Here is a 22,171-nt window from a genome sequence, read left to right as displayed (position 1 = left end):
CCTTTTAGTGCACTCAAATGTCCTTTTTAAGCTTGGTCATTTGGATGACAGTCTAGATATATTTGGTTCAGGGAATAGTAAAAAACCAATGCACAATCACAACAGTATTGGGGGAGAGTACAAATTAGGAATCCTTACAAGCCCTTGATAAATGACCATACTTCTATTGACCTGCTCACAGCAGTGAAGGCTCTGTCTGAGGGGTTTAGTAAGTAATTTTAGGAGGATGAACTGATCAAATGCGTGGTGATATATATTGTGAGGTTGTTGGCTCAGGCTAACATGAATTGTCTGTATTGTTTTTTGTAATTTGTACAAAAAATAGACTGGCTGGGAGATTGGTCTCCAGGAGTTAGAATATGCAGACTGTTTTGTTGCCATGAATTGTGTACATGATCATTGTATCTGGTAAAATAAATAGATTGATAATGAGATTTGTTGGTGTGATATGCATGGGGAACGTACTCATGAACTCTAGTTTTTCAGGCCAGCTTTAAAGGCTGTATTGATGAACCCAACAAGTGCAATAATGCTGAACATGAATGCTGTGAAGACACCAGGTAATGCAACTCTCCTGATTTGAGCTATCAAAGGAAGGAATCAGTCTTCTTGGCATTAATAAAGAGCTGATTTTCTTTTAGCAAGTCACGTACAATCTTTGAGTGTTTCCTATCCTATTCTAAAAGATCTTGCTCCTTGTGATTAAACATGGGTGGGGCATAAACCGACCTGAAATGAATCACTACAAATTTGTAAAGACCTTGAGAATTTGGGAGAGTTGTGTAATGAATGTCCTATGGTGTTATTTTGACTTGCTGGTTCCCACGCTTGAGTCCATATGGCTGAAAATTTTGCTTCTTTGAAGCTGTCTAAAATTTCATATATGCATGGAAAGGTACTTGTTTTTAATTGTTATCCTGTCAATGTCTTATATCCCACACACATTTTCCAAGAATGATTACTTTTAAGAGTTTAACATTGGTAGAAGGGTGAATTACTTGACACATCAGACCATCCTTGTAGCATCTCTTAGCACTTTTCACACCCATTTTTAATAGTTTGGCCGCGTATGGTTTGGCAAAGGGGATCCAATTGGGCAACAAGTGTGCAAGGTCATAGACCTTGATGGGATTAAGCTTGGCCAATCCACTTCTTACACAGAGTGGGCCATTTTGCAATAAATTGGCCATATGGGCAGGGACTCAGTTAGGCAATGATTGTGCAAGGCCCTGGGACCAAATGATCAAGCTTGGCCCAAGGCTATTTAGCCAATGGAATCCATCTGCCCCTTCAATTCTACTAATCTTGGTGGGTCAATGAAACCCTCCGCTGTGATATGTAAGAAGTGATCTCTGTAGAAGCTAAGCTTCACTGGGAGTTCACTCGGTTCCAACCAGGTCCGAAAAGTGTGTAGTTGTAGTAGATCCTCACGGATAACCTAGTTGACCTCGTGTGATAAGAGGGGAGAGAACGGAGCATCCATGCTATACTGGAAGGGAGGTAGTCTATCCATGTGGAGCCCCAGCCGCTCAAACCATCTCTCTGTACGTGCATACCAGCACCTCTGATTTCCTCCTGCTGCAAGTGCCATAGAAGAGGATAGAGCTATCCATGGTAGCTTGCTACGCCCCGAGGTATAATCCCCATATTCCCTAACTCGGTACAAATATGTGATGACCTGAAATGCAGCATCTAGCTGTAAAGGGGGTGACCCAAACTCAGCTTGAATGATCTAGTGAGGAACGGATGACTTACCACGAATCATCCGTGATAGCATGAGAACTTGTAGCCGCTCCACACGGGCCCACTCTGTATCCGACAAGTCTGGCCCCCAACAAGGGCTGTCGTACATCCCCGCTGGGCGAGCCAAGGAGTCAAAAAGCAACCCCTTGGTGCGTGGATCCTGAAAGTGTGAGCGGAAGCACTGCCTCTCTAGCCTGGCCAATGAGGCATACCCTCTACTCAAGCGTGCCTGAATTGCGGGTCTCATAGTGAAGCTCGGTCCAGAGAAGATAACCCCAAGATAAGTGTATGATGAAACTATCTCAACAGATGACTCCGCAAATGTGAACAGCTCCCGACGCACGATGGCTCGAGATGTATTGAAGATCATGACCTTGGTTTTACCCTGGTTGACCTTCAAATCATGAGACTCACAAAAGGATTGTAGTGCATCTAGGTGTCTCTGAAACCCCTCTGCTGAGGAAGACAAGAGAGCCATGTCATCTGCATAGAGCAAAATCTGGATTAGCGTGCCCGCAAGAGAGCAACCTACACCCCCCTGTGTGTGCATCATTGTCTCAAGCTCGTCAATGTAGAGGCCAAACAAGGTAGGCGACAAAGGACACCCTTGTTTGACCCCGATGGTACGCATGATCTCGTCTGTCCACCCGGATCTTGCCCGAACTGTGCCAGAACCTCTCTCGCAAAGTGCCATGACAGCCCAAATGATCTCCTGGTCATAACCCAAGTCTTGTAGGCGCCATAGTTTATGGTTCCATGATCACGCCGGAATTCGGCCTGTCCTGTTGCTCTAAGTCCTCGACACTGTGCAAGTCTGCTAACCTCGGAGTCCAGTACCGATGCATAAATCTTGGACATGACATGTCCAATCATAATAATCCTGTAGTTCTCCGGGCTCATGGGATCCCCTGCCTTGTGGATGGGTGAGATAATGTTAATGGTCCAAGTGTGTGGAAATCCCAAACAAACCGCTTTATTAAAAAGCTTTGCTAAGATCGGGGCTAGGAGGTTAATCCCATATGCAATGAACTCAGTGCATAGTCCCTCATGATCCTTCGCTCGGCCATTATGAAGTTTCATTACGGCATCCTTTACCCCTCCTCTAGTAAAGAGGGTGCAGGATGTGGGACGAGGCATGTGTGAGAGGCTAGGGATTGGCTGATTTGGGATGTCATAAAGTGTGCGTGCATAATCAAACCAGATCTGGGTGTTAGTGAGTGGCGAAGGGGATCGTCCTTCTAGAAATCTCCGCCAGAAGGTACCAGTCTATGGTATTCACATAGCATATCTGGTGCGCTCGAAGACTGTTTTTGGTTTTGAATATGAGTTGACGGCGTAAGGCCTTACACTCATCATCGTACCAACTATTACAGGATATGGTTCCAGGGGGTGGTGGGCTGGTGGAGCTGGTGGTGTGGGGAAAAGCGTGAATGGCAGCCTCGTGTAGTGAGCGGGTGACAAGGGCAGCACGATTCTTTAAAAGGGTAATGAAGTCAATATAAGCGAGAAGTATGTACAGATGGCCAGAGTAAGAAGTGCGTAATGCGGCACAGTGTATGACACCTCCGAAGTAGGGGTCATAAGTTGTGCGAGAGCTGTAACAGGAGAAGAGGGAAAGAGAACAACAACCGGCACCATGGGCATGAGTATCTCACTGATCGTAGATGTAGATGCATGAAGCGGGGACTGAAGTCGAAGTAGAGATAGAGATAGAGGGAGCTGAGGTTGGAGCTGAAAACGAAACTGACACTGTAGCGGGAGTTGAGGTTGAGGTTGAGGTAGAGATAGAGGCTGAAGAAGCTGAGGCTGGTTCTACCTTTGCCTTGCTGTCTATCCTGAGTCCACTTCGGTTGTAACGTGTGTTCACATCCTCCAAATTCAGTTGTGTCGTTTGCTTTTTTGTTGTTGTTGTTGTTATTGTTGTTTTTCTTGGCTTTGTCCCCCATTTCTCTTGGGGTGCGGGTGCAAATCTTAGTGTTAGTGTTCAGCCGGGAGCGAAACAATTCTGAAGGACTTGCTATTAGAGTGAAAGTTGAGGAGGATAGATTAAGAGGAAGGGAGAGGGGGATTAACCTCTACAAAAAAAGAGGTTATGAAGGACGGTGTGTCTAGTCGTGATACAAAAAAATATGTGTCTACCTCTAGATGATACAAAAAAGAAGGGGGCACCAAAAATGGGGCAGAGGGGGGTGAGGGTGGTGATCGTCAGAGACCAATCATAGAGGGGCCGTCAAATGGGAGGCCGGAAAAAACCCTGCGATAGATGATTGGCCTCTGACGTCACGCGGCCTAGTCGAGCTCAGTCGTCGGGGGCGGCGGGTGGCCTCGTGGATGAGGGCAACGGTAACCCCGGTGGGGCGGGCACAGAGAGAGAGAGAGAGAGAGAGAGAGAGTGAGCGTAGGTAGGAAGGAGGAAGGGAGAGTAGATAGGATTAGACATCACATCAAAAAGTACATAGTAGGAGGTGGATGGAGACTTATATAGTCCCTCCACATTTTCCACCTAAAGGGCCTCTAACTTGGCCTCTTTTCCCCCTTCATTACAGCCATCCCTTTCCATAGAATTTTGCCCTCAAAATTTCATATTCGTGCTGTTAAATAGGTGCAGCAAACAGCAAATAATAATTAGCCCGGTAGGAGATAGGGGTTGTCCTGGACAATGCTCTCTGGCTGCCATGAGTTCTCATCCTCAGGGAGTCCCTACCACTTGATAAGATACTCGGCGTGGACTTTGTTTCGGAGTACGTGATGTTAAGCCAGGCAATCTCCAATTCTAGAGGACAGGATAATCAAAGGCCAAACTGGCGCAAAGGTCCGATCACTTACAGGTAAAAACACCACAGGTGACTCTCCGTCAGGACACAAATCAACAACCAAAACCTGGACAAAATTCCACAACCAAAGCCCTGTCAAAAACAGGCTCCTAAAGAGCCCCGGATCGGAGGCCACAAAAGGCCCCTTTCTGGCCGACCAAATCTGGCCGACCAGATTGACCTGGTCGGTCAATATCTGGCCGACCAGACTGACCAGGTCGGTCCGATCTGGGCCGACCAGCTGGCCGACCAGCTGGTTGACCGACTGGCCCCTCCCTATTTAAAGGGGGGGGGGGGCCTAGGTACTTCTCACCACTTCAAGCTCCAGAGGTCCTTGCACACCCTGAGCCTCTTCTACCCCCTGGCTGCCTCCTCTGCTGCCTCCACTTCTGCCTCCTGGCTGCCTCCTCTGCTGCCTCCACTTCTGCCTCCTGGCTGCCTTCTCCGCTGACTCCAAATCTGCCTCCTTTCTGCTCCAGATCTGTTCCAATTTCTGCTCCAGATCTGCCTCCTTTCTGCTCCAGATCTGCCCCAATTTCTGCTCCAGATCTGCCCCAACTTCTGCTCCAGATCTGCCCCCAACTTCTGCTCCAGATTTGCCTCCAACTTCTGCTCAAGATAATGTTCTTTCTATTCCAAATCTGCAGCAACTCTTGCATCAGTTTGTCTCAGATTTGGCTCAGTTCCAACTTGTGGAGCTAGTGCAGAAGTCCACTACAGTTGTCTTCCCTGGAGGATTGATGTTTGCTTCCTCCAGAGCTTCTCTCTCATATCTTCTCCTGTACTGAGTTCCGTTTGTGATATATATTTCTTCTTCAGCTATCATTAGTCTTCAGTATTGTTTTATTTGTCTCCAAGTACTTTCTTTATATGGTATCAGAGCCAGGTGTGCCAATCGACACCTGAGCCTTGATCTGGAAAGCTTGGAAGATAAATCATCACCTGAAGATGTCTCCTCCCTCTTCCCTGAAGCGATCTCAGCCTGAATCGACCTCTATTCAACCACCACCTTCGTCATATGTCGAGAGAGAGTCTGCAAGGATTGAAGGTGATGAATACCTCTCCAAACTCTTTAAAGAATTTGCTGAATTTTAGAAATGGAAGGAACTTGAAGCGGGTACCCGCACACCTCGTGCCTCTACCTCTCCATGGTTCTCTCCGATACGTCAACAAGGACCTCTATTCAACTCAGAAGAAGCTGAGCAACATCTCAAGTTCGGTGCCGACGAAGAACAAGTATACCCTGACAAAAGAGGACAGGCCGGCATGAGAACATTGGGTTATTCGACAGTGCCTATCCCACAAGAATCAGTGCAAGGTATGTTGCCCTATTCCCTTAGTGCAACTCCATTTGTTATGCAAGGCATAGGAACGAGTAATCACGAGGACACAGATCCATACATGCATGTGAACACGCGCAGACGAGAAAGGAGAAATGCGTCTGACAATGAGTTTGCTTTCGGTTCATATTCTTCCTTCCCTCCCATCCCTCTCATATCTTCCGCTGCCATCTTTCCTCGAGTGGCTTCACATCCTCCTCCTCCTCCCATGCCAGTGGATTCCTATATTTTATTTCCCTCTATCTCTCCCGCTGCCTCTTTTTCCCCTCTCATGTCATATCCCGCCTCTCATATTCATCCCTCCCCCTCGGGACCTTTTCCAAATTCTTTTATTGCTCCGGTGGTGCCGCCTCTCCCTTCTTCTCACTCCGCTCCTGTTCTAAATTCTCTTATGCCTCCACCGGTTGCTTCTCCCTATCATTCTCTTCTTCCTCTCACCCTGTCTCTGCAACAGCCAAACATGCTTTCACTGATATGACTCGTTTTAACGGGTCTAATTATACCACATGGTCAAATCTCATGCGCCATGTGCTTGATTCTCAAGACCTATGGGAACTTGTTCAAGGTACTGAATCGCCACCTGATCCCCATGTTTATCCTCCTCAGGTAGTTCGCTCGTGGCGACATCGTAATGCCACTGCCATTGTCGAAATCATGCAAGGTCTTTTACCTGAATTTCACTCTCAATTACAGCATTTTGATCTTGCCTCTGAGCGATGGGCACATCTCACTGACCGCTATGCAGCTCGAGATCGTACTCGTCGCATCAATCTTGACCATGATCTCTAACAATTCCAGATCCTTGCTGATGATGATCTCAAGGTTAAACTAGCAGATTACCGGCGGTTAGTTGCTGAATTTGCCACAACAGGTGGTCTTCGATGAAAGAGATGTTCTAAAAAATTCCTCTATTCTCTCTGCTGATGACGTATCTACTCCTGTTCCCTCCGACAATTCTCCACCCGAAATTTCTTCTTCTCCTTTCGAAACTTCTCTGTCACCACCCATTGCTTCTCCTCACGACCTGCTGCCACACTGGTATCGCCAAACTATGAAGGATTTCGGGATTATTCCCTTAGAACTTCCTCCTTCCGGTCCTCGACGCTCTACTCGAATAACTTCTTCCACTACCACCGCCTCCATTTTTACCATGGCCTATATCATACATTCTGAATTTGCCACTTGGCAGGAAGGAGTTCAAAATCTTGCGTGACATCGTGCCATGGAACAGGAGCTTGAGAGCATTGATCGCAATTAGACCTGGATTTTGGTCAATCGACCCACTCACAAAAAGGTCATCGGAACCAAGTGGATCTTCCGAACAAAACTCAAAGCCGATGGAACACTGGACAAGTACAAAGCTCGCTTGCAAGGATTTCGCCAAAAACATGGTATCGATTATGAGGAAACCTTTGCCCCTATTGCTCGATTAACTTCCTGTCGCCTTCTTCTCGCTCTAGCTGCTCATCACCGCTGGTCTATCTATCAGATGGATGTCAAGAGTGCCTTTCTCAATGGCTACCTTGATGAGGAAGTCTATGTGACTCCCCACCTGGTTTTTCTCCTCTTGGCCATGAAAATAAGGTATTCCGTCTCCGCAAAGCTCTTTATGGGCTTAAACAAGCACCTCGATCGTGGTTCCACAATCGTGGTTCCACATGATAGACACCTTCCTCAAAACTAATGGCTTTCATTCCACTCCTTTTGATCCAAATTTATATATCCATCAATCGTCAGGGGGGTCTGTTTTATCTTACTCTACGTAGATGATCTTTTGCTTTTAGGCTCTACTCCCACTACACTTCAATTCATTAAAACTCAACTCAGCACCACTTTGAAATGACCGATCTCGGTCTTCTCTCCTATTTCTTGGGCATGGAAGTTGTTCAGCATTCTGGTGGCATTTTTGTTTCTCAACAGAAATATGCTCTTCAACTCCTTGATTAGATCATTCCCCACGAGCCTAAGCTCGCTGCCACTCCCTTAGATCCCACAGTCAAGCTCTCAAAAGACTTGGAGTCTCCTCCCTTTGATGAACATCTCTATCGTCAGGTTGTTGGCAAACTCCTCTGGCTCCTTCACACTCGTCCGGATCTTGCTTACTCAGTTTCCATTCTCAGTCAGTACTTTAATGAACCCAAGCTCACTCATTGGCATGCATGTATTTGTATCTTGCGGTTCATACGTGGTACTTACTCTTATGGTTTACATTTCAAACCAGGACTAACACTACAGGGATACACTGATTCTGACTGGGCTGGTGACCCGGACAATCGTCGTTCTCATGGCGGCTATATTTTCTCGTTTGGCTCGGCACCTGTTTCTTGGTCTAGCCGTAAACAAGAAATTGTTGCTGGCTCTTCTACTGAGGCTGAATACCGGGCCTTGTATGATTGTACCACAAAGGCCATATATCTCCGACAGTTTCTGGCAGAACTACACTTGTCCTGAACCAACGATCCTCTACGTCGACAACAAAAGTGCCATCGCTCTTGCCGGCAATCCCATTTTTTCCAACCGCACCAAACATGTCGGTGTCCACTTTCATTTGGAATTAGGTACTATTCGATTGATCTATGTTCCAGCTGCCGATAATCATGCTGATATTCTTACCAAGCCGGTTAATTGCCCTACTCTTGAGCATCTCAGCCCACGGTTGGGGATTGGTATACCGCCTCCTTCTTCTTAGCAGTTTTTTGTATACTTAAGTGAACAAATCCCGTGCGAGGGCACTCCTTCAAGTACTTCTTTTTTGTACCATCATCTGGGCATTTAGTGCAGATGAAAACCTACTTTGTAGGCATCTTCATCTTCATCTCCAAGTACTTTCTTTATATGTGATCCCTGAAACCCATGATGCGCTCCAGAACATCGAGTATGTGGCCCTCCTCATCCATAGGTGGTAGCTCAGGAAGGACTTGGACATGCTGTCCGACATGTGGCTGCAGCAAGGATACATGGAAAACATTATGAATCTGGAGGTCCTGGGTAGCTCCAACTCATACGCCACCTCGCCAACTTTATAGATGATCCTGTAGGGACCGTAATACCTGTGAGCAAGCTTCGTGTTGGTGTTACCCTTCAGCGAGGCATAACGGTTCTTATGGAGGCGTAAGTGCACATAATCCCCTTCTTCAAAAGACACTACGTTCATCCACATACTTCTTCTGCTTGGCTTGGGCATCCTGCATATTCTTTTTAGCCAATTGCAGAAGGGCATCCATACTCTCCAAGTCATTTCTTGCTTGCTGATTTTTCACAGCCATGTCTGCAACTAAAGATGGCATACCCATTGTGCATCCATACATAGCCTCGAACGGGCTCATGCCAATAGAGATGTGCTTGGTACTGTTGTAACAAAATTCAGCAAGTGCCAACCACTTATCCCAAGACTTTTGTGTGTCATGACATAAATGCCTCAAATACTCCTCCAACGATTTGTTCACCCTTTCTGACTGTCCATCCGTCTCAGGGTGGTAAGCAGTGCTAGGTGTAAGAGAAGTACCCACTGCTGTAAATAATTTTTGCCAAAAGTGACCCATGAATTTTGCATCTCTGTCGCTGACAATCTCTCGAGGGAAACCATGATGCTTAAAAACATGCTCGATGAACTGCCAAGCAACCTGTGATGCTGAATAACGGGTCTTAGTGGGTATGAAATGGGCCTGCTTTGTCATTCTGTCAACCACCACAGAAATGCTATCCCATCCCCGCTCCGTGGAAGGCAACCCTGTGATGAAATCCATAGCAATGTGAGTCCATTTGCCTTCTGGAATAGGTAATGGCTGCAGATCTGCGGATAACCGGCTGTCCACTTTATTTTGCTGGCAGGGCAAACATGCACTGACAACTTTAACTACATCCCACCACAAGCCATCCCAGATAAAGCTCTGTTTGACCTTTTCATATGTCTTGGTAATACCCGCATGTCCTGCCATAGGAGATGAGTGCATTTCCTGTAAGACCAGCAGTCGGTACTTTGAATCTGGCACCAATTAAAGTCTGTCCTTGCACCACAACAGCCCATTATGCAGCTTAAATTCAGCATGCCCCTAGCTCGATGGCCTCTGTAACTCCACAAGTATGGAAGCTGCCTTAGAATCCTGCATGTATTCTTCTTGAATACCTGAATCCACTCCTGGTAGATGGTAGAAAGCAGACAAACTGCAAGCCCACATACGGGATAAGGCATCTGCAACCACGTTTTCTTTCCATTTCCTGTACTCCATGTCGAAATCATAAGACTGAACCTTAGCCAGCCACCTCTTCTGCTTCATTGACAAGTTGGGCTGCATAAGGAAATACCTGAGTGTCCTATGATCTGTCTTAACCTTGATTTTGCTACCGTACAGGTAGTGGTGCCATTTTTCGAAAGCATGGAGGATAGCTAACATTTCCTGATCATACACATGATAATCTAGTTCCTTGGCATTCAATTTCTTGCTTTCAAAAGCAATTACCCCGTGTTCCTGCCTTAGCACAACCCCTAATCCTTTGCCACTGGCATTTGCCTCCACAATGAAAGTATGTGAAAAATCAGGGCATACCAACACAGGAGCATGAATGAGGGCAAATTTCAGGTCTTCAAAGCTGCGCTGTGCATCTGTAGACCACATAAAGGATCCTTCTTCAAAACGTCTATCAGAGGGGCTGCCCTCTTGGAAAACTTGCGAATAAAGCGCCTGTAGAAGGAAGCAAGACCTAGAAATCCCCTCAACTAAGTAGGGTTGTGTGGCTGCGGCCAATCCTCAATGCATTTCACCTTTGCAGGATCCACTCGAATGCCATCCTTGCTCACAATGTGACCAAGATACTCAACCTCTTGTGCCATAAAAGTGCATTTGCTGGCTTTAGCATAAAGCTGATGCAACCTCAAAAATTCCAGCACTTGCTTGACATGTCTGATGTGCTCCTGCTTATCCTTGTTGTAAATGAGGATGTCATCAAAAAATACCAGCACATATTTGAAAAGGAGAGGCTGCAAAATCTTGTTCATGAGTGCCTGGAAGGTAGGTAGCTGGTGCATTGGTCAATCCAAAAAGCATCACCTTGAACTCATATAGTCCCCTCTCTATGCGAAACGTTGTCTTGTGCTCATCCCCAGCTTTCATTCTAATCTGATGATAGCCGGACCTCAAATCAATCTTAGTGAAAAATTGAGCACCCTTGAGTTCATCCAACAGGTCATCTATCCTGGGGATTGGAAACCTGTTTTTGATGGTGACCTTATTCCAGTCTCTGTAGTCAATGCACATATGATAAGAACCATCTTTCGTTTTCACGAGGAGCACAGGGGATGCAAAAGGAGAAGTGCTATGAGTGATGAAACTCTTCTGAAGTAAGTCCCTCACTTGAGTTGCCACTTCTTCCTGTTCTACCTTAGACCAGGACTATGGCATGATCTACATCTCTTCTCGGAGGCAACTCTGATGGCAAATCAGCAACCACATCCGCAAACTCTGAGAGCAATCTCTGGGGATTGCCACCCTCTTTAGTTACTGACACATTTAATGCATATATGGCGCTGCCCCTCTTGAGCTCTCTAGCCAATTGCCTTGCTGAACTGACCTGCAATTTAGGAGCTGCAATACCATGACATGCATACTCGGTGCTGCTGTGAAAGGAGCACTAGCTGGATGCACACCAACGGGTCGGCCCAAAAGAGATGGCTCAACCTGCATAGATGCGGAAGGCTATGAGCCAAAAGATGGCTCGATATCCTGCAAGAAGGTGCTCTGTGGCACAGAAAATGCATCATCGAAGTCTAGATGCTAGGGTACATGCAATGGTCCAGAAGACTGATGCTCATAGGCACGACGGGCATCTGCCATAAAACCCCTGCGTGGAGCAGACAAAACATCTTGACTGTCTGAATGGTCCCCGTGCTGGGGTGCGGCCTGCATAGCAATGGCAGATGTGATCTGCTGACCAATTTGCTGTCCCATTTGGACATGAGCCAAATCTTGCATAGCAATGGCAGATGTGATCTGCTGACCAATTTGCATAGCAATGGCAGATGTGATCTGCTGACCAATTTGCTGTCCCATTTGGACATGAGCCTTATCCTGCATAGCAATGGCAGATGTGATCTGCTGACCAATTTGCTGTCCCATTTGGACATGAGCCATATCTTGCATAGCCATGGCTGGGGTAAGCTGCTGCCTGAACTCGTGTCCTATTTGGCAGAAATCACCCTGGAGCATAGAGGAAAGGGCATCCAGAAACTGCAAGAGAGAGAGGCTGAGTGGAAGGAACCTCTGCACCATAAGTGGATGCAACCACTGTGGCAAGCACTTGCTCATACTGAACAGCCTCATCAGTGTCATGCGATATATCACGAGGGACATGCTTCGCTGCCATGGTGACTGGCCCTAGAGAGAGGAGCTCAAATGTAGGCAAGGAGAAATGGATAACAAAACCTTGCGTAATGAGCACTTGAGATAGTGCGTGGAAACACGAAAATGTCGATGGAGAGGCTCAGAAGAAGGGTCGTCGAAGAAGCTTCGAAACGGAGTCAAAATGGCTCCAAACAGGCTGTGAAAGGCCCCTAGAAAGAAGCTGAAAGTGGACTTTTTTTTTTGGGGGGGGACCTAAGTCACCTAGGACAGCTAGGACAGTTCTAACCTAAGACCTTCAGGACTGTTAGGGCACTGTCTTAGATAAACCTAACCCAATCTTTAACCTTAGTTAGTACTAATCTAACTTAGAGCCAAACTAACTAAACTTAACTAACTAAACCTAACCTAATCCAATATACTAACCTAACCCACTCCACTAACTAAACCTAATCAAACTAGCCAGACCTAACCCGACCCAACTAACCCTGGCTATTGAACCTTAGGAAGGAAAGAAGGCTAAGGTTTTTTTTTTTGCAAGGGTAAAGGTGACGGCGCGGCAACGGTGACGCGGGGCATGGTGTGGTTGGCGGCAGGGGAGCAGGGACGTGGGAGGGATGGACACAGAGTGATGGACGCGGGAGCGGAGATCGTCTGACGGGGGAGCGCAAGTGGGACAACGGGCAGCAGGGACGTAGGGGAGCAAGGAATAGCCGATGCAATTTCTTGTACGGGATTTTGGATGGACGTCGTTGGAGTTGGCTGCGTGTGCTGTCTCGCTGGTCGTCAGATGCTTGTTGGAGTCACGATGTTGGGCTTTGCTTGAAGGCATCGCTGAGGCTGGGTTGCTTGTTGATGAAGCGCTTGCTATCGTTGTGAGGAGCCGCTCGTTTGCTTTATGTCACAAAGGTGCCAAAGTCATGCTCTGATACCAATGTAGAAAGAACGAAAGAAAGTGTATTAAAGTCTTTGGAAGACCGATGGGTCTATGAGACTATGAAAAACACGATACAATGAGCTGTGCTATTGGAGCTACTAAATGAGCATCCACACCAATGCAGAATGCAAAAAAATGCAGATGCAAAATAGCAGTACTAAATCCGAAGTACTGCAAAGTCATATCTCGACTATATATATCAATCTAAGCATCATCGTCAACATCATCATAACCATCATCATCATCATCATCACCAGTAGCAATACCTCAAGATGGATGAGGCTGTGGAAGTGGAGGCATGAGGTCAGCAATAGAGCGCTGACGCCCCCCCAAGGGTGCAGTCCTGGTACGTCTCCTAGTCGTAGCTCTGCATCCAACCAGGGCCACTGTGACCCTTGTCGGTTGGGCTTCGACCCTAAACAAGGAGGGGATGTCCCCAAGTATGATCCGTGAGTCAACCCTCTATCTGAGCTGTTGGGTCACAGGCTCCGGTCACGGTCATGTCGAGGTCTCGCCTCGTGGGGGTCTATGTGATCTGGTTGAAAGAACTCCGTGATAGAGCTTTGAGAGGTATCAGTCGAGGAAGAAGTTTGCTCCTGTCTTTGTGCTCGGAGTATCCTATCTCGGTGTCTGAGCACCTCATGAATAAAACTAGCCAAACATCGCTAGTGTGGGTAGGAGAGGAAACGGGCCAGAACCCCATCATTGTCTCTGAAGAGGCAGTAGAAACGCCCTCGGATCTCATAGTAAACAGGACACCTGAAGATGAAATGCTCCTCTGTCTCAACCTCCTGCATGTCACATAGTGTGCACATGCGCCTCTTCTCGGGTAACCGCTCTGCTCTGGTGCTCTCGATACGAAGTCTATGTGAGGAGACCCGGAACTGCCCAAGAGAGATCCTCTGCGAGTGGGGTAGGTGAATCTGCGTGTATCCTGGTGGATCGATGAAACCCTCCGCTGTGATATGTAAGAGGTGATCTCTGTAGAAGCCCAGCTTCACTAGAAGATCACTCGGGCCCGACTAAGTCCAGAATGTGTGTAGCTGTAGTAGATCCTCACGGATAACCTGGTTGACCTCGTGTGATAGGAGGGGAGAGAAAGGAGCATCCATGCTGTACTGGAAGGGGCAGATTTGGAGATGGAGAGAGAATAGTAGAAGAAAGGGAGGAGAAAAGAGGAGAAGGGGAAGGAGAGAGGAAGAGAGAGAAGGATGAGGGGATAGAGAGGGAGTGATTGAGAGGGGGTAGGAAAGAGAGAGGGAGAGATTGAGAGGGAGTAGGAAAGAGAGAGAGAGAGAGAGTGAGTGAGCGTAGGCAGGAAGGAGGAAGGGAGAGTAGATAGGATTAGATATCACTTCAAAAAGTACATAGTAGGGGGTGGATGAGACTTATATAGTCCCTCCACATTTTCCACCTAAAGGGCCTCTAATTTGGCCTCTTTTTCCCCTTCATTACAGAAAAAAAAGCCTGCAGAAAACGGTGGAGAAAGTTGGGCCTGGGCCGAGGCTAAATGCTTTTAAAGACAGCCATGCACTGCCATAGGTTGCGAGAGAAGTGAAAGTGTCAGAAGGGGCAAGAGTGAGTGCAAAAGGAGGGGCAAAAAGGTGTTCAATGGACTGAAGGCGCTAAATTGGGTGGTAGGCTGAGACATATTGGAGTAGAATGAAGAAAGAAAGTCAGTCTACTAATGTCCATGGGAGACCAACAGGTCTACGGGACAGAAAAAAACCAGCTAATACATCCATTTAGGGAGGGCACATGGAGCTCCCAAGAAGTGCATAAAGCAACTCCAAATTATTATAAGCTACCTACACTCTAATGTGGAAAGTTAAGACAATAAACTTCCATACATTAGTTAAAGACTGAGGGTCATTTGATTTGGATTTAACTCCTTCATGAGGGCCAAACCGTCACGGTATACTGCCCATTTTCCATCCTTCCTAGCAGCCTTAACCTTGGATTGCTTGTTGGTTTAGTTGAGCTCTTGTGAATTCCTCGGCTATCCATATCTTGGTCCATTTTAGCTTGTAAGATTGGCAAAGAAGCTTGATTCGTATATCCTGTGTACTGCATGTAATTATGGCGTGCCCTTCAGAGTCACGAATAGTAGTTGTGGAATCTGTCCCATCTTCGTCGTCTTCTTCTGGCCATTCAATGCTAGGGGTGGCTGCTTTGATGTGTGCTCAAGTCTCATTGTATGTATCCTCCGCTTTGAACCAGCCTTCAAAAGGGCCTGCTGTTCTGATCTTCAATGCAATGCTGCGTTTGGCTTTGTACTCCTTGATCTCATTGTGAATGTCAGTTTTATTTGCCTTTGTATCCACCTCTACAATCACTTTCTCCTTGATTTGTCTTGCACTTCAGTGCAAACAAGATCCGTGACTGTAGAAACTAATTGAGAAGAAGCCTTGCAGGACTGCATCACCCCGTCATTATTCCTTGCTTCCCGGGCCCTTCAAGAATGTGTATTCAGGCTGTCTGAGAGGAAGGCAGGGCTCTCATGGGGTAACACATTTTCTCCAAGTGGGGAAGGAGGAAATGATAAAGGGAGAGGGCAATAAGGGAAGGCAACCTCAATGGGATTAGAAGCAAGCTTTGTTTGCTTTTTTTAGGGGGGAGAGAAGGGGGGGGGGGGTGGGGCAATGGGTAGCAAGGAGAACCTAGGTGCGCAATGACAAAATACTTGTTCTATAGCTTGTAGGCGAATTTCTCAAGCTGAAAGATTTAGTTTTTTATGTAATTGTGTTTCCTTTTGTTGCAAAAGAATGTCTCTTATATATGTTTTCAATCATTTCATTTATGTCTTGTGGTGAGAGATGGTCAAGTATGCAAATTGTAGGTTTAGAGAGGGTTTTATGAACATGTACATTCTTGCATGATGTAATTTTGTGCAGGTCAAATGTTAATACCCAATTTTTGATACGACCAATGAGTTTAAGGACAAGTGTTTCGTCAAATGACGAGGAAGAGGTTAGTGGTTCGTCTTGCATTGGTTGAGTTTACGGAGCTTGTCTGTGCGTGCGTGGATGTGTGTATAGATACACACGTATGCATGTGTGGGTATACATGCGTGTGTAATTGCACATGCACGCTAGAGATCTTGGCATTACTTCAAACTTTAACCAAACGTCGACACACTAGTGAGGTGATGAATTGAATGCTCGGCATGGCCTAAGAACATTGTGAAATTTTCAAGGGTAATTAGTCTCAAGAGGTCACATTCTATAGCTCATGGGGTTTTTATAGTGGCTTGGATTTGCTTCATTTCGATTTTGTATCTCTTCAACACACCAAAGCTCACCCCCAAAGTGCAATGAAGGCATTAAAAACCATGTGTGGATACACGGAAGTTTTATGGATGAGTGTAGCAATCGTGGTAAGACCCAATTGTTTGAGAAAAGAATTTTCTATTTGTTGAGAAAAGGATGATCATAGCATCCAATATTAATGGGTCTATGTGTGCCTACGTAAAGTGGGTTGTCTAAGGTTCTAACCACTTCCCTAGATCCCACTAAATGTCCCTGAGAGGATGCCCCTCCCATAACCAAAGGCGCCTCTGTGCTCCCTCCTTGTCCGAGAGAACCGTATCCGGGTCAATGGTCTAGTTTTGCCCAACCGGCCCACAATCTTATCTGATATATCTTGTTCATTAATAACTTTTGATTCTTTCATTTCCATGTAAAGATCTTGATCCTTTGCCAAATAAGCCCGTCCAGAGCCTCCTCCATTTCCGAGAGAACCGTATCCGGGTCAATGGTCCAGTTCTTGCCCAACCGCTTCACAATCCTGATCATCTACCACGTTAAACCATCCAGAGCCTCCTTGTCCCATTGATCATTCTCTATCTTTGCTAACAAAAGGCCTCCCTCCCCGACTGTGTAGAATTTGTGCTGGAAGTGGCATAGAGTCTTCTTGAGGAACTGTACCCTTCGGGGCACTCCTGTCCGGCGAATACTGCCTAGGCCAACAGTGTGGAGTCTAGGTGGTACTCAACTCCTCCCACCAGGAGTCCGGTATCGTTGCATCTATCTCTGCCACTTGACTGCGGCCTCTGATGTCCAACAGTGCTTGATCTTTGTCCTCCTCCCTCGTAGGAAGCTGTCTCCAAGCCCAAAGGAGCACGGAGGCCACTATCCCATTGTTCCCAACTAATATGCGTCCATTGACCAAGCATGCGCCCCTCTAGATCTCAAACCTCTGGGTGCCATAGCAATGGATGCTTGTCAAACTCCTCCCTGCAAGTGGAGTTGTGGCTCTAATAAGACCAAGTGACAAGCGCTTCCAGACTCTAAACATGCTTCTCATAAAGAGGGATCCCTTCCTTGTGAGAGGCGCGGGCAAAAACATCCATCTGTAAGACGATTGCCATTTACCACTTATACGCAGGGTGTTCTTGAGTAGCCTGCGCTGCATCAAGAGTTTCTAGTGCTTCGAGCCTTGAGTGAGACCTCGTAGTATGCCAAGGAGGGCTCTACTCTGCATCTTAGGATCAATGATGCCGAGGCCCCCCTAGGCTAGTGGCAAGATCACTGTCTACACGCCACTTTGGCTTGGGTGTTCCGAGTTCCATCTGAACCTGCCCAAAGGAAATTGCGTACCAGACGCCTTAGCTGCCCCATGCAGCCCCTATGAAAACACCACCAAGAGGCTCTGTGTACCAGGCTGTGGCGAGGAGTACTTGGTGTTAGAAATCAACCAACAGAGGGTACGCACAGCGGAAGACTGATAGAATAGCCCAGGAGCTCACACAGTGTGTGGGGTGTGGAATCACAAACTTCTTTACTGAATGTGCATCACATAGATGTGCAGACTCATCAATAGACAATGAACCAGCCAGATATAGAAACCACCAAAATAATATATTTCTGTCCAAAGCTATGGACGCAATACGAAAGAGATGGATCCACAGTCCCACCAATGGTGTGGCCCTCTGATCTTACCACAAGGTACTTCTCCTATCTGCTGGTTATTTCTAGCTGGCATGCTCCATCTCGAGTGTGTGTAGACTTTCTGTCCAGAATGATCTCAGCAACCTTCTGCCCTGGAAGACAGTCTAGGCTCGGCCTCTCCCTAGAGCTAAGTCTGCAGCAACACTTCTCTCCTTCACTTCCTGTGTAGTGGCCTAAGGATGGTGTATATGCTGCTCCTTTCTGCTCCTCCAAAAGCTGCAAGGATGGATGATTTGTGGGGCATTAAGGTCTCCTTTTATGGGCCAAGGGCTGGAAAACCTACCGACCCAGCAGCCTTAAATGGCTGACTGCTGGTTTACCCCCCCCGGGCCGACTGGTTGGGCCCCTCCTGGGGCCCCATATCTAGGGCCTTTGGCCCTTATTTCATTGTAGGGACCTAGCCCCTATGCAGGCCTGCCTGGCTGACCTATGTGGGCTATAAATATTCCCCCCAGGGTCCCTTGCAGCCCTCCTTGCTGCTGCTCCTGCCCACCTGGGTGCCCACTCTCCAGCCCTAAACCAGGACCTCCAAACAGGCCCAAAACCTGCTCCACATCTGCGCTTATCCATCCTGCACATCCCGCCATCATTGCGCCTCTGCCAGGCCCTTCTCCAGTGCCATACAGAGCCGTACACCCTTAAATGTCAACGCCATGTGATCGCCTCCTATTCTGGGTCCCTCGTGCTGGCTACTGCATCGCCATTTGCTGCTGCAGATCCATCCTAGCTACGGGTACCTTCCATGTCCTTTTTGCGGGGCTGCAAAACTATAACCGTTATCTTTAGAGCAAGGGAGTATGTATTGGAGCTGCGCTGCAAGAGGATGGAAAGGAAAAAGGGGTGGGCTAGGAGACGACAGGCCCTCTGGAAGGACCCAAAAAAGGGGATCAACCAAGAGATCTTCGACTAGGGGGTACGAAGGTGCCAACCACTGCCAAGAAGCTCTGAAAACAAACGAAAACACAGCCAGCCAAAGGCCGGTTGTGGGCTGCTCCAAAAGGGACATCACCAAAAATCTGAAGGGCTCTCCTTGGCTATTTAAAAAGCCTCGCATATCTCATTGTGAGTGAGACATTTGAGTCCTGCATTGTTGTATTCTCTTGGTGATCAATGGAAACTAAGTGTGTTAGTTTGTGATATCTTGTCTCCATCTCTTTCTGCGTGTCTTTCGTGCGCTCCAAACAAGTGTGTAATGGTTTCTTTTACTATGTGAAAAAATTGCAAGATGGTCTTCATCCAAGGATCATTGCATTGTCGGATCATGTAAAGACTGATTCTGAAGCATTTTGTGTCCTTGTTGTGTGTGATGATCCAGCGCAAGAAAGTTTGCCATAATTATTATCAACTGCTCTCCACATTGCTTTCTAAGCATGATAACACATAGCTCTCTATTTCTGACTTGAATACTCCGAGTTTGAGGTTGTGTTCTGAGTGAAGAATTCCAAACTGAGGTCTGATCTGTGACCATCATCCTTGCACCTCCCTAAAGTTATAAAGGGATATCCTCAGATGCTTTGTCTGAATTCATTCTTGGGGTGTGAAACCGAAGTCTTGTAAGTCCTCACTTATAGATGTTTTTGGTGCAAAAGGGGCCAAGGTCAATTTTTTACCTTGTTGTATTTCAAACGAGTGTTTTTGGGGAGGGTGCTTTTGATGCAAAAGGGGCTCACTCCTGTGTGTTGAAACATGAGACCACAATAATTGATTATTGAATTGTTTTCATCGATGTTTGTGAGTGTTGTTTATGCACAAGCACTTGCAAAAAGTTTTGATTCGAAACACATTTGGAAAAAATTCCAAATGTTTTCAAATGCGGTTTCCAAACGTTTGGCAACTATGGCTCTGCATGGTTCTAGGTGTGAACCCCACTTGGTGCATCTACATTGACTTGGTGCAAATTCTTGGATGAGTGGCAGCATGCCACATTTGTTGTGTCTAAATTTTAGTAAGCCGGTGCATTTTGGTCTTAGTGAGTTCTCAGTGAGTCCTGAGTGGCTCCTTGGTCAAAGCACGTTCTGCATGGTATCGATGCTTGATCAAGAGAGTGTTGAGAAATAGAGGAGCATGCTCAGGGTATGGATTTGTGTGGGGGACTCATTCGAGCCATGCCCACATACCGAGAGGAGTTTGAGGGGCAGCTGCTCGTGGCATCCAAAGGTCTAGGATTCGGAGGGATGCAATTGACACATATAAGGTGGCATAGTGGGACATAGGCCTAGCCAGGCCCTTTGGGGTTTGGAGACAACTTCCTTTGGAAGTAGAGGCCAAGGTGTAGGTATTCTCACATGTGAGGGGGCAAGTATACGGGTGGTAGAGATTGATGCAGCGATCCTCGGTTCGTTTTGGGAGGGGCGATTCAGTCCCTAGACCCCCCACCATTGGTTTGGTTAGTTCTTGAGAATAGGGGTGTCCCTCAAGATTAGGTTTCTTTAGCAGGCCTGTGGGTATTGCCGTCGCAGAAGATACTATAGAGTTGGCTAGGAGGCCTCATGCAGGCTGAGACAGAGAGGGATCATGGGGATGATGCGGTCTTGGATGGGTGGAGTGGTAGAGGATCGGGATAGGCCCTTTGGGTAAGGTCTGGACCATTGACCCGGACACGATCTTATCAGGTCGGGAGGGAGCACATTGGCACCTTTAGATCTGGGAGGGATGGCCTCTTTGGGATATCTAGTGGGACCTAGGTGAGTGGTTTTGGCCTGCTCAAGTAGGGCACTCTGGCAGGGTGGAGGAGGTGCCTTTTTACACGACTTGCATCGGCCGACTCATAGAGCTAGAGGTGTCAGTCTAGACCCCCTCGAGGGAGCACCATTGGGTTGAGTAGGATGTGCCTCACGAGTTTTCACAATTTTGGTCTTGTCTATGGACCAGCTTGAGGCCACAGAAGATATCCTTTGTCATGACAAGAGAAATCACTAATCTGTGGTTAGTAAACATTAAAACATTATTATATATTATACGCGAATGGTGTAACATTTATATGTATTTATGATGGACATCGACGGATTTGTTATGGCGGTGGATCATCTTAGTAGATAGGACTAGTCGAGCTGTTGCTTCAGACAACATTGAATTTGGGCATGTGATACTTATTCTATTAATAAAAATGTGCATACACGTGTCTAGGTCCTAGGGGCAATAGGAAGGGAAGGGTGCATTAAGGTGCATTGAATGGTAGATGCATGGGTCATAGGGTAAGGGTAGGTGTAAATGGGAAGATGGAACTTGAGTGATCTCAAGGGACATTAATGAAAGGGTATCACCCTTTCATTGTGAATCTCACGTAGCATTCTTCATTCACATTGCATTTATCCGCCATCTCACACACACCTTGCATGTAGGTCGAAAATAGAAACAAGTACTCTCATGAGGGCGCTCTTCCCCATTGGAGGGCCAATCGGCATTCAAATTCTGCATGCATTGCACACATTTGCATTCTTGAGAAGGCTGGTTCTTCACATCTTTCTTTTGGATGGTGGCACATGGAAACTTACCCATTTGGCCCTTGGCTGGAGCAGATGTGGATGGATGGCAGGTGTCTTTGTTGTATAGACAGAGTGCTAGAGACCACTGTCTTTGGGGTTGCACAACAGCACAAAGGATATGGACATCAGCTTTCAGGATCGTGGCAAACCACACAACGGATGCTGTTGGGGTAAAGGCACATTGCCACCCCTTTATTAAAGATAAGACATTTATGACTGTCTTAAGACAGTCATAGGGTAAAACCTAATCCTAATAAAACAAATGAGTTTGTGGTGTGGCTCATTACTTCACACCCGCACACTTGAGTCTTCTCTCTCTCACTCACTCTCTCCCCCTTTGCTCTTCTTCCTGTTCCCTTACCTCTCAACTGGTATCAAAGCCTCTTCTCCCTCTACCCTTGCCTACCCACCCCCCTCGACCTCTACCTAGCCTCTGCAAGGGCCAACGGGCCAGCAGGCGGCAGCGCAGGCCAGCAGGCGACAGCGCAAGCCATCAGGCGGCAGCGTGAGCAGGGCGCGGGCGCGGGCATAGAGCAGGGCGCGGGCGCGGGTATAGAGCAGGGCGCGGG

At 47.1% G+C, this 22,171-nt stretch overlaps 1 protein-coding gene across 2 annotated transcripts in view; it reads left to right on the top strand.

Annotated features, from left to right (window-relative positions):
* Nucleotides 1-22,171, top strand: part of LOC147890597 (uncharacterized) — a 33,024-nt gene that overhangs the window by 2,803 nt on the left and 8,050 nt on the right. For both annotated transcript variants that reach the window (XM_087390479.1, XM_087390481.1), the window contains exons 3-4: nucleotides 487-560; nucleotides 16,063-16,138. In XM_087390479.1, the coding sequence (XP_087246605.1) occupies nucleotides 487-560; nucleotides 16,063-16,138 (150 nt within the window). The remainder of the gene's footprint in view (nucleotides 1-486; nucleotides 561-16,062; nucleotides 16,139-22,171) is intronic.

Source organism: Dipteris shenzhenensis, chromosome 19, assembly GCF_047967505.1.
Source record: "Dipteris shenzhenensis isolate YYH24624 ecotype China chromosome 19, Dip_SZ_1.0, whole genome shotgun sequence".
In the NCBI taxonomy this organism is placed as follows: domain Eukaryota; kingdom Viridiplantae; phylum Streptophyta; class Polypodiopsida; order Gleicheniales; family Dipteridaceae; genus Dipteris; species Dipteris shenzhenensis.
Note: the sequence above shows the minus strand (reverse complement) of the source record. Positions and strands in the feature narration are given on the sequence as shown.